Source organism: Astatotilapia calliptera, chromosome 18, assembly GCF_964374335.1.
Source record: "Astatotilapia calliptera chromosome 18, fAstCal68.1, whole genome shotgun sequence".
NCBI classification, from domain to species: Eukaryota; Metazoa; Chordata; class Actinopteri; order Cichliformes; family Cichlidae; genus Astatotilapia; species Astatotilapia calliptera.
Window position 1 is genome coordinate 5,896,546 of NC_137439.1, and position 13,395 is coordinate 5,909,940.

General features: G+C 41.4%; 1 protein-coding gene across 14 annotated transcripts in view; it reads right to left on the reverse strand.

Moving 5' to 3' along the window:
- The window catches only part of LOC113010480 (solute carrier organic anion transporter family member 5A1-like), a 50,643-nt gene that overhangs the window by 4,211 nt on the left and 33,037 nt on the right, over window positions 1–13,395 (reverse strand). For 12 of the 14 annotated variants that reach the window (XR_013903209.1, XR_013903211.1, XR_013903208.1 and 9 more), the window contains exons 6-8: window positions 10,953–11,112; window positions 8,760–9,004; window positions 7,145–7,209 (exon numbers count right to left, since the gene is read on the reverse strand). Coding sequence is in view for 7 of the 14 variants with exons in the window: in XM_080292709.1 (XP_080148835.1) it covers window positions 7,145–7,209; window positions 8,760–9,004; window positions 10,953–11,112 (470 nt within the window). In the remaining 7 variants the exon portion in view is untranslated. Of the gene's footprint in view, window positions 1–614; window positions 6,540–7,144; window positions 7,210–8,759; window positions 9,005–10,952; window positions 11,113–13,395 lie in introns of those variants that run through there. The other 2 variants (XM_080292706.1, XM_026149555.2) reach the window with 1 other exon arrangement.

The following is a 13,395-nucleotide window of genomic DNA, read 5'->3' on the forward strand; positions in this document are numbered from 1 at the left end:
GACTACTTGTTCCCTTGTGACAAGTTTTACACATCTCTTCCCATACATTATCAGTGATAATAATATTTAGTTCTAGTTTCCATTTCTCTTTAATATGGCCTGTATTTTAAGATCAAACTAATTTTAATATTAGATAAAAAAATAACCCAAGTAAGTAAAAAAGTGTTTTATAAATGATGATTTCGTTAGAAATCCAGAAATCACTCAAACAGAACCTGTCTGTCAAAGTGAAGCAGGCTAAAAGCTCAGAAAAACAAACATCACACCACGATGTAAAGACGCTCAAGAACACTTATGAGAACAATTACAAAGTTATTGGCATCTATTAGTCTGCAGATGTTTGTAAGGCTTTGGGGCTCCAGTGAACAACGGAGAGGTGAACTTTCCAAGAAGCTACCAGTGACTCATCCAGGTCACAAAAGAACCCAGAATAACATCTAAAGAACTGCAAACCACAGAAATCTAACATATAAGAAATGTATAAAACCACATGTGCTCAATGGGTTGTTTTTTATTGTTATTCTTCTGTGTTTCAATTCCTGTTAAGATAAACCAGCTGGAGGGAACGCGGCAGATAAACGACTGCAGACAGAAGAAGAAACACAAAGCAGCAGTTTCTGTAATTCTCTTTTATTAATTTTTTTCTTCACATTTTTATTGACAGAAGTCAAGTAACCAAGGCATCTGTAAACAGTGCATCCACAAATCTACATGTTGCCTCTCATCAGTGCGATCGTTCAGTCATTCAAAAACACTGTTTGGAAATAAATACAATACTGATTGTTTTTTTTCTTTAAAAAAAAAGAAGAAGAAGAAGAAGAAGGTAAAACCTACATCTGCCTGAAGGAGCTCGTAAAGATTCAGTCTTTGTCTGTAGTCACAGTCTGGAAATGATGCCACATATGAAGCAACACACGGAGGTAAACGACTCGATGTGGTAAAATCCTGAAGCCGGAGGATGAAATACTGACACCACCTGCACGGCTGGTTATGTGCGGCTAAAATGAGAAGTGAGAATTTCTGGACCTTTGAACCCCTTAAAAAGCTTTCAGCTTCATTATAAAGATTACAGAATATCTATCAGTGCATCAGGTGGTCCAGGTGTGTGATTAGGAGGCTTCCTGTGTGCCTCATTACAAGGTTTATTAAGCTGTACGACACCCAGAAAGCCACAAACTTCCTCCTAACAGCACTGCACCGCTGTCCAAAGACGACTGAAATGTTCCTTTATTACCATGAGCACAGACCCACTCCCACATGCATCACTGTGCTGCCCCAAAAGTAACAGGTTGACTAATCCGCCATGAAAAATAGTCCCCAATAAACGCACCTTTTCCTCCTGTTAAACAAAAACTTCCCATTTTCTTTTTGTGTGGTATCAAAAAGGGAAAAAAAGCCAGCCATCAAGAAATACTGGTGTCAGCAGTTCATCCCCCCAGTGTCGTTTGAGACGTGAAACAGCGCCGCCTGCAGCTAAACCGCAGCGCTGCATGGACAAACTGAAACAGCAGATGTTCTGGTTGTTAAATGTTAAACGGATGGACGAGCATCTCTAACACGACACAGACGGACACGGGTGAGATTTGTATTAGTTGTTCTCGCTGTACATGAAAATGGAATGATGTGCTGAAATTTGATTCTACTCTACTTTCTCTACTGGAATCGTGCGTCAAGTTTTCCTTCCATTTACTGAGAAGTGGTGCGATTTCTTTTTTGTCCCAACGACGTTTCTTATGTGTGATTATTGTCACTCTAACATTACAGAAACATGTTATTGCATCAGACATGAGCTCTAACCTGTTCAACCATGATAATCACTTTAATTAAAACAAGAATCTTTTTTAACATCACTGAACCCTTAAAGCTCACCAGTCAGTCATCAGCTCCAGCACGCGCCTCATCTTGAAATATTCCAGCTTGAATTTTATTTTTTATCCTATTGCTGCACAAGATGCACCGCGACTCTCTGAGGGGAACAAAATAGGAAGCACGTGTAAAACAATAATAATAATGATAATAATAATAATATTAATGCAGTAACTGTAAACAAAAACAAGGGTCGACTGATCGATTGTTTGTTGGCTGTTATGAGTTTCATGATAACCGTGTATTGACGATTACAATGAAGTGACAATACTGTGTCAATAATGCACATATAACGTAAACGTATAAGCAACTGTTCTCTTTTTACAGGTATGCCTAGACTTGCTCAAACCTTTAAAATTCAAAATAGTTAAACTCAAATTCTTTAAATCTAACCAAGGAAAAAGGGCAGACTAGCTTGGGTAAAAGAACGAAAGTTTAGGCACACAACGATGTGTGCCGCTGGTCAAGTTTCTGGGCTGCTTTTCCTCATAACAGCCATCCCTCATGATTTTCTCCATTTAAAGCAATGCATTGTCAGGGACTGTAACATCGAGTCCTTTTACTGAATCTTTGATGAATGCATAAAAATACAGCCCAAGTCGACCTGTTGGTATCTGTCTGAAGTCTTACTGCTTAAATAGCTGCTTTTATTACGTTTTTATTAGTTTGGTGAAAGAGGTTAAACGCCAGAAAACGGTTTAAAAATTGTCCTTCACCTGCTGGAGCTCAAACCGTGCAGCAAATGAAACAGGTGGCTTTAAATGAGTGTGAACTTTCTGGGGCTCCGGAGTGATGGTCAGGCATCTCATTTTAAAGTTTGCCCAGTTTGAATGCTCAGCATTAAATATCAGAGCTGCTTTTATCTGAGGTCTCAAAAGTAAAAACACCGGGACAAAATGAGGCACCAACCGTGCTGTCGACACACAAAAATACTGTTTTGGTTCTTGTTCTCTGTCTCGCATGTAACAAGTATTGATCGTCTTTCTCTTCGGTTGGTTTGGGACATGATGTGTGTGTCGGACGGCTGGTACACATCTGCCCAGCAGGTGTCCTCACAGGACAGCGATCGATGAAACTGCGCGTGTACAGTAAGAGCACATGTAACATCGAGCCTCCACGGGCATCGCACCTCGACATCCAAACACAGTGTTTTTGTGAGGTTTGAGTTTTCAGAGGGAAAAACAAACACGGATGTGCAACGAGCTGTAAACAGAGAGCCAAGAGGAAAGAAGCTCTGACACTGATCTAAATTTATATTTCTGTTCCTAAAGCTCAGAAATGCCCTCAAGGTTTCTAGACTGAGGAGAAAAGTTTTGGCCTGCAGCCACAGTGGAAGCAAATCCTCATCCAACTGTTTATGTACAAAACACAAACATGGCTTACATGGTGGTACAGGTTCAAAAATATTTCCTTTGTAAATGTAATCTCTGGATTTAAAAGAATCCAAAAAATTTGGAGCAAAATTGTTTTCGGGATCAAAAAAGAAGTTTGTCCCATCACTGTGCGCACTGACAGTGTCCGACAAATGTTATTGATTTACTTTTACTAATACTATTCATTTATTGCAAAACTATTAAAACATTTTAGGAATTAAACTTGTTACTTTTTGAGCTTTCATCACTGTTAAGAATCACTTCAGTTCCACAGTTTGTTTAGTGTAAAGTAGAATTAAAAACATAAAAGTGATGGTGTTTATTTGCTTCCACTGGGCTGCTAAATCAAAAATTTAACTACTTTAACCACTAACTAATTTTAAAACAAGCTTTAAATATATGACTTAACTGTTACTTTTGAAATCAAAACAAACAAGAAAAAAAAAAGGTCTAATTTTTCTGTTATTGGGTTGTGTTTTCTTCAGATTGGTCATTTTTACTTATTTTTGTTGAGGCTTCTTGTTGAAAACTTTCCAAATACGGTGACTGCTTGCTTTTCAGTGCATTTAGTAGCAGTTGTGCAACTTTTCCTTCACAGAACACGATCAGAAAACGTCTACCAAAAAACGACTGCTGCTGAGTTTAATGTTATATTTTTTAAATGTCATAATAAATGGAGCAAAATTTATTCTGACCTTTAACGACTAAATCTGTTACACCAAACTGCCAAAAGAAAAAACAACGTCTGAGGTTCAAACTGGCGCTTCACGTCTTTTAAAGTCGAGCTGTTATCCTTACTTTAAATGTCTGCTGTTTTAATGGTGAATATTTAAGTGAGTGAGCTGGGAAGTCCCTACTATTGTCATCTCAGGCAACACCACTCTGGGTGTGAGACCAAAGCCCCACCCCCTCCTGCTCAAACCTACTGTTTGTGAGGGGCAGCCAACCAGAAGAAAGCAGGTTTAAAGCAGTGGTACTTTTTTTTCTATGCTCTTGCATTGACTCTAGATCAAGACCCTACGTTTGTTGTTAGTAATTGACAAAAGATGGTTTAGTGACAGGTGAAAACAGGATCAGGCCTGAAAATGTTTAAGAACCACTGGTGTAAAATATTAAAAGAGCTTGTTTGGGACAGTAGACGAATTGAGGGACTGAACAAAGGCCTGTATGAGTTAAAAGAGGATTATTTTAAACTGTGAGTCATGCAAAGCTACTCTAGTCGAGTCCAAGAGTAAAACAGTAGAGCTGGAAATGAGCCTAATTGGACTTGCACATTTGATAGGTTAAGCGTTTCGGTTTTTCATATTGCTAAAAACATCTTTGGGTTTCGGGGTTGAACAAAAAAATTTGAGCTCAGAAAAACTGTTGATTTACATTGTTTGACTTTTTTTTTAGATCAAAGAAAACGATCATTAGCTGCACTCCATCAGGAATCTGTGACCTTTTCTCTACTTTCTCAATAAACAACCTAACCATTCTGCAAACTGATGCCTTATTTTCTTATTTTTTCCTCACTTGGCTGCGACTTACACCTATCAAACGCAACACACATCACATTCTGGCAGACGAGCAGGTCATTACCCATAATACACCAGGACTAGTGTTTCATATTAAACCATCAAGGTGCATTCATACAGTTTCCATCTGCAGACGCCGCTTTCATTTCTGGAGCAGACAAAGGGAACAGATGACTACACTATGACCTCTACGTGATGGTCGACTACTCGCCATCCTACATGTTGAGTACAAATGTTAGAGTTGCTGTTAGTAAAGTGGACGGAAGTCACTGAGCCTGAAATGTAGTCCGTTTCTTTCCTCGTTCTTCCAGTCGTTTATTCGGAGAATCCGCCGCTGGCTCGCCGGGAATGTGGTCAGGAGGAAAATGCCGATCCTCTTTTTTTTTTTTTTCTTCCCAGGTTAAGCTGCTTATCACAGGGTGCCAGTCGGAGGCCCGGATGTATGGATGCATTGTATGGAGCTGGAAAAAGCCAAAACAATCCGACTTTCAGCAGTAATACTGCGTGTCATTGTGTCAGGGGAGCAACAAAAGGCCTTGCATCGAAGAGGAAGGCATTCTGTGCATGCCAAGCTGCTTAGCCCAGTGACCTGTTGGGTTTTTTCTTTTTAAAAAAAAAAAGATTTTAAAAAAGGACGCTGTTTTTCACATAGCACCATGCCATCGGTTTCCAGTTCTTTAACGGTTGTGTGTCACATTTCCAAAGGTTTTTCTTTTTTTTCCAGTGAAAGCGCTGATACAAGAACAAAAATGGCTCAAAAGAAAATCGCAAATGAGGATGAAGCACGCAGACGTGAGGCGACGGTGAAGCTGAAGGGAGAGGTTAGCGAAGCTGAGGTATCTGTTCAGGTGACTCCTACAAGGTGACCAGTCTGTGTGTGAGGGGCTTCCAGTGTGTTTTGTACTATTAATGTGAGGATCGTGGTGACAGAAGGCACACATTGCCAAGGTGGAGTGTGGAGGTGGGGGCTTATAAGCGATGAACTGTCTTCCATCTCAAAGGAAACCAAGCTTCCATTTGCATTTCAATGAACCGAGCAGAGATTTCCACCTGGTCTGGACAAAGTGGAGGTCTACCTGAAGGTTTTCGGTCCACGTAGTTTACCAGTGTTTCACCAGCTAATCAGAGATTTGAGATGCGAGCGGGACATCCGTGTTGTGACTGGTGTTCCTGACAGCGGCTAAAAACCCAGCTGACTGGAGAAACAAGATGTCAGTGGAAGAGACCTGCCTCGTCGCCTGGCCCCGATCTGGAGCTCAGACTCGGACTGAGACGTGTTCCAGTGATTGGGCAGGTGCGGGGCTGGGCGCCGCTGCGGGTGAAGGTGCAGCCGCGGCTGCCGGAGGAGGAGTTATTGCTTTCAGCTCCTGGCCGGGGCAGCTCTGGGTGCTAACGCCACGGTTCAGGGTGCCGGCGCGCGGCGGTGCATTAGCAGGCAGAGCGTTGGGGTCGGTTCGAGGGATATTTACGGGACAGGATCGGGTGCGGGCGTGGCCCTTGTGGCCGCCGGGGTGGCAGACGAGGCTGCCCACGGTGTCGACGGGCGACAGGTGGCGCTTGAGCCAGCGCTCTACCCGCTCCTCTTTGTACTTAATGGAGTACCAGGTGAGGAAGATGAAGAAGAAGCCAAGGAACTTGAGGCTAGCAGCGAGGCCGAAGTACACGAAGCGCAGAGAAGTGACGTCGTACTCCCAGCAGGAGCCGTGGACGCCGCAGTCCTGCTGCCACAACATGCAGGTGGTGTCGATGACGGCCCCGAAATAAATGGGAGTCGGGATGTAGGCTGAGTAAAAAAAGAGAAGAAGAAGAAATCAGGCGGGGCAAAGAACGAGAGAGTGGACAGAAAAGGAGATGGAAAGAGCAGAAAGAAAGAAAAAAACGATGACATGGAAGAGAAAACAGGGAAAGAAGAGGTCAAGGGAGGTAAAAAAAACAAACTAAACAAAAAAAAAAACCCAGAACAGACGTGAGCTCTCAGCTGTCTCATTGAGGTGAGACACTAATAAAGCTGCAGGAGCTGCTGTGAGAAACTGCAGCACAAGATGAGAAGTGCCATCCTGGATTTCATAAATTTCATAATCCTCACCACCTGATTAACCCCAAACACAGTTTCTAACTGTCCTCTAAATAACTTACACTGACAGCAGCTCCCTGAACATGCATCAAATATAATTCACCTCCTTTGACTCCTCCTTATTCAGGATAACTGCCACTTTTTAAAAATCTGTAAAACATCTCGTGAGTCAGGAGGCACCGAGTGTTTACAAGCAGTGAGCCCATCTCTCCATCGAGCTCCACAAATAACACTGCTGATATTCTGCTTTTCTATTTAATTTCATGGCAAAATAAAACAAGACGAGCAGCTCTGTGCTTTCCGGTTCTACTCACCGAGAGTCCTGAGGAGGACAAACTGCATTCCCAGAGCGAACGGCCGCTCCTGCTCCGCTACAGACCTGCAACACACAGACAGGTGACTGAGGAAGGCAGAAACAGAGGATGATAGAACCAAATAAAGCAACTGCCTAAGCTAATGTTAAATATTACAGTTGAATCGCTAAAATTAAGTGTTTGTTCAATGAAAATTGAAATTTTAAGTGTTTGTTCAGTGATAACAACACACAACTCTGTGTTTCCGTGAATATAGATTTATTTCCAAGCATCGTGCCTGCATCTAAAACATTTCTGAGACCACACACAGTCAAACTTCACAACTCGAATAAATATTCACCATCCATGCCTGTTGTGCAACCTCTTGGTCTGTAATATGCAATAAAATCCTCCAAAGAAACGAAAAGCTTCACGGCCATATTTATGAAAAATAAAACGGTTAATTCTTAAAAAAAAAAAGCAAAAGTAAAAATGAACCAAATGGATGGGAACTGATCTGTGGACTTGGCTAAGAGTGTTTTCACCACAGACGGCACATAACCATGTTTATGTTTACAGCTTTTTTCAAGCATTAGCCAAATTACCTTTAATCTTAGTGGGTTACAGGGACATTAAAAGGGCGGGGATTCACCAGTCGACTCTGATAAAACTCTAAAGTTTGCTGACTCTGCACACAGACGTCACCATGTTTGGATGAGAGCAGGAGAGCTTTGTTATCAGATAAAGATAACAAGACTGATGCCGGCAGACTTGATCAGCTTAGACGTGATTCAGCAACAATTCTGCTCATTCACAACAAATATCTGTGTTTTTGGCTTTATTATGTTCATCTTACTTGACTGTCCTACTGCGTGATACAAATCTACTTAACAAAGACCCACTTATCCATTTTTAAATCGAAAATGGCCCCATGCCTGAATCCTTTAATGATGTTAACATTTTTATTTGTCGAATGTTCAGAAATATCTATCAAATACATACATTTCCATCAGACAAATCAGTTCAAAGACTTTGTGGGAATTGAGTTGATAAAGTTTGGAAATCACAGTTTGATAGTACTGCCACTTGGATGAAAGAAGAAATGTTCACGTTCAAATTCATCGTCACATCATCAGTCTAATAAGAGATGCCCAGACCTCTCCAGCTGATCTGGGAAGAATACTGAGGCATTCCCAAGCCAGCACTATCCCAGTACTATCCCAGGGGTCTTCTCCCAATGGGAAATGCCCAAAACACCTCACCTAGGAGGCGCTCGTGAGGCATCCTGTTCATATGCCTAAACCATCTCAACTGGCTCCTTGCAGGCCAGCTGTCCATAAGGTAAGAGAGGGAATGTAGATCAACCAGTAAGTCAACAGTGTCGCCTTTACTCTCACAGTTTGTCTACAGTCAGTAAAGTTTCTTCAACTTTTCCACCACTTTTGATTATTTTTGAAAACTCATTTCCTACAAAAATAGAAAATTGTTTCTTTTTTTCTCAGAAAGGTGATAAAAACACCTGGTCTGCAGAGAGGCAGTTACCGGTACTTAAAAACCAAAGAGGCTGACGACTTTTAGTTGGAACAAAACATTGACATCCCATCCTCCTCACAGTGAGTGATTCATAAAGGCGTACCTGAGGGTGACAATGATGGCGGAGGGCTGAGCGCAAGCAGTGATGAGCGTGACGATGAAGAGAAAGATGAGGAAGGGGATGAGCGTATTGCAGGTGCGGTCGCACTTCCCCGATACGGCGTAGCCGTTCTCGTTCAGGTAGGTCTTGACGATGACGAGCTGCAGCTGGTTGCTGCCCTGACTGCCAGTCGACGGCGTGATGACCTGCCGGCTCTGAACGCAGGCGCAGTCGGAGTAGTTTCGGATCTGGAGGGCAAATGAAGATACGTATGGAAGTTTAGATACATGGTTCATAATGTTATTACTTTAGACATTAATGTAACTGCTAAAAAGAAGTGAGAATGTCTTTAGCACTGGGAAAATAAAGGCCTTTTATTACTCTTTCAAACCTATCCGAGTGCCTCCGTCTAATAATGACGACATGGCCTACAGAGGGCAGATCCAGCATCTGCTGACTCAAACAAAAACCTTGATCTTAATGTTATAGAAAGTCCAAAAAAGGTAGACAGAGCCCCATCTACAACAGGGTAAAGCTGAGAACATAACGAGCTTTCAGTTCCTTGGTCTCTATGCCTCTGGGGACCTGACATGGTCTCTATATACTTCCTGATAAGCAACAACAATGCCTCCACTGCCTGAGGAGATTGAAAAGACTCCATCTGGACAGCTTCTACCACTGCACGGTAACATCTTGCACAACAGCTTGGTACAATCACTGCACCTGCAGCAGTTAGTGAAACCAACAGAGCGTCCTGTTGGCACCCGCTACATGCCGTTAAAGACTGCTACCTGAAACGCTTTACCTTGCATGCGTGTAACATGAACTATGACCCCACTCCCCCTTTCAACATTGATCCCCCACTGAGTGTGAAACAGTACCAGTGTCTCACACTGTAAGGCTCAGGAACAGATTTTTTTGTTCCCGGCCTGTAAATCTGTCTCTCCAATCATGTGCACCATAAGCACTGAACTCAGTCACACACTGTAACACACATAATCACTGGATCAGAACCTGCCACACTCTGACACTTTATCAGTAACAACAGATTACCTATAAGTCACTAATCTGCTATTTTATTTTCTTTATATTAATCTACATGATTTTTTTTATTTATTTTATCCGCTTTTATATCATTTTATGTTTTTGCTTTTCTATTATGTTACTGTGTCGTGTCATTACTGTGTTGTGTTGCGCTGCACCTACATATTAATACTGCATATATCATTGTGTTGGCTTTGCTTGTATAATAACAACAAAATGAATTAAACGGAACTTTTTGGTAACATTTTGCTTCTTTTGCCAAAATTATTAAAATCTTCTGGTTTTTGGCCTTGAAATCACACATATACAACGCCAGGATAGTGTCCAGGTTACTACTACCCCGTAGTGTTTACAAGTTCAAACAAGTTAAACTGAGGATCCTTTTAAAATGAATATTGAGGGAAAAGCACATCTAAACTAAGACCTTCTTCCATCTCACTTCGAAATAATTTATAAAGTAACAGTTAAGTTCAAGAACACTGTCTAAATGCAATTATTAATTTGAAAAGAACAGAAAAATAGAATTTCTACATCAGTTAATATACCAAATTAGAACCTGTTTCTAATTTTAAAAAGAAGCTGAATGGTTTAAAGAAGCTAACCCAGCAAACATGACTGTTTGAGAACATCACCAAACTCCATCACAGTTCAGAGGTTGTTGCCAGTAAAAATGACATACGTGACCTTTAGTTTGTGCTAGTTTGATTAAATTTGGACCAATGCTGTAGGTGGAGTAGCAATTCTGCTATGAGCTTATTGATCCTTTAATTTAATTCAGTTTTATTTATGTAGCGCTAAATCACAACAACACGCTTTATATTTTAAGGTAAATTGCTAAAATAATACAGAAAAAAAATCCCAGTTAACATGAGCGAGCACTTGGTGACAGTGGGAAGGAAAAACTCCCTTTTAACAGGAAGTATTCTCCAGGAGGAACCGGGCTCAGGGGGGTGCGGCCATCTGCCGCGACCTGCCTGTGGATGAGAGGACGGAGCTGCATGAGCTGAAAATAGCAACAGTCAAGCTGAGAAAACCACGTGCCGTGGGCAGAAAATAGTGAAACAAAACATTTAAAATACATCTTAGACTGAATTGAAGATGTTTTAGTGTCAACATTTAAAAAAATAAGACACAGGTATCGTGGCCTCTTACCCCAGTGCTGTCGTTGGCCACGCTGCCACAGCCAGCTAGGCAGGGGTTAAAATATGTGATGCCATCAGAGCCGCAGACCGGAGCGTACTCGTGGATTTTACAGCCGCAGTTCACATTACAGCCTCCGGTCAGGTTCCTCTGCGTCATAGTGAGTGTAGGTCTGAAGGGAGAAAACAGAACCTTTTTAATTAGACAGTTATTTTCCTTTAAAGCTATTCCACTTCTGAGTGTTCAACACTGAAAACAAATTAATCCCAGCACTTAGTGGCATTAAGTCAAATTCAGTCTGTTAACAGGCGACATCATTACACTAAACACTGTGTAAAAGCTCATTTCTTGCTCGCATTGATCCGCATAGTGACTGCTTGTCTAACACATTACTGATAAGCAGCATCAAAGTAAAGCTCAGGCTGATGGAAAAGTCATCACAGCTTTTCAATGAGCACTTTCGGTACATTTCTCCATTATTTTATTTAGTAATGATGACACTGCGTGAGGAAAAAGTTACAAATCTTCTTCAGAGAAATCTGACAGATAAAGAAATTCACTGAACACTCAGACGATTTGACGTGTTTGGGAAAAGCCAAAAAGAAAAACTAGAATTCTTAAGTTATGGGCAAAACAAGCTGTTTTCAGGTCACAGTGGCCTTGGTCCTAGACGTAGAAAAACGAATCATTTCTTCTTTCCTTCGTCCATGTAAAGGTTTGTGCCAAGCTGGCACGTCCTGATCTATTTTGTTCACAACAAGTTAAGCAGTAGGGTTGGATGGACGCAGCTGTCATCAAAACACAACAGACGAACAAGAGGAAAAAGCAGAGAGAGGACGAGGAAAAGGAGACAGAAGGGAGGGAATCGAAAAGAATTAAACATGAAGAGTGGAGGGCGAAAGCGACAGACAGACTCACAGAGGGAAATAAAAAAAGACCAGAGGGACAAACGAGAGAGAAAACAGAGAGGGCACGCAGCCAAAGATCCTCTCTTCCAAGCTGTCCTTGGACATTTTCCACGGTTGCCATGTAATCGCTCTCAGGGACGCTTTGTGCAAAAGAAAACGCCTCCGTTCACTGGCTCGTTATCTGTTATCCTGCACTCATCCGAACATTCGCTTCCTCCCTGACATGAGCCACAGATGGGGTGATGAAAACTACCACCTACTCGGTCAGACCGGGAAATGATTAAACAGGAGAAAGGCCACGCTGCAGTCGGCAAACGGATGTCTGCGGTTTAAGGGAAAGAGTCAGGATTCCAAGTTTACATCTGGAAGGAGAAGCAAAAGAACGACACCAGGGGAGGTGCTGAAAAAAACAACTAAGGGCTGTCAGGTTGATGAAACTGCAGACTTGAATGGAGCAGATCTGGCCAAAAACTTGTGCCGCCTCTAAAAACATGACTAAAAATGAACTTCAGAACTGTGTGGGATGATTGCAGGGGAAAAGATGTTTTATTATGGCTTCATGTCAAAGATTTGAGTTTGTTCGGTTTACAGCAGCTATAACATTTTAAGAAAATTAGCCAAATATTTTATTCTGAAGGATAAAATCTCTTTTTTTCCTATTATGTTGTCAACAAATAAACCTGCTGCTAATTGTCTTCAGTAACCATCTAGCTGTTATAAAGGCTATATAGTTATAAAGCTGGAGGATATGCCCACCAAGGTTTCCTAGTAAATAAATAAATAACAGCCAAGAAGTTATTCTGTTTCTCTGAATAAGAATAATGCTAAAAAATGCAGTACAGGAAATGAACAGATAATAACGCTGAGAAACCAACACATTCCTGAGGTTCATGAGGTTTTTTCTACCTTTTTTAATGGAAGAGTTTTGACTTTTTGTATGTCAGATAAAACAAGCTCTTTGAAAATGTCACCTGGAAAACCGTGAAGCCAATTTTTTCTGACATTTTCTAAATTTTTAAGATCGAACAAACAGACCAGTTTGGAGCAGACGTCACTGATACGTCAGTCGGGTGACAGGAAACAATTAGAAGAAAAGAAATAGGGGAAAACTTTCTGCTTCATGTGATTGTAGGTAACAAATGTATTTTTGTGTCACTGGAAGTCAGTACTGAAATAGCTGCAGATGCCCTTTACAGTGAAAAGCAGAGGTTTATGGTTACAGTCTGTTATAAGTGACAAACTGGGCTGAATGAAATCATTCAGAGAGCATTTCACAATCAGCCAGCCCTCCAGGTTTGGTTGATCATCTTTAAGACACATGAAGGCACCATTTCATTACAGTACCATGTCAGCAACATTAGCAAACAAGCAAACTAAACTATTTATAGCCTGCTTACAACACCAGCCACTGTCAGTGCAAGCAGCAGGGCCTATAATGATATTATAACCACGATGTACTTTTCAGTCTGGACACCGACTGAGTTAATGCTGCTTTCTATCTCAAGTGCAAAGTTGGAAGTATAACTGCTGAACTTTGTGTTCACTGT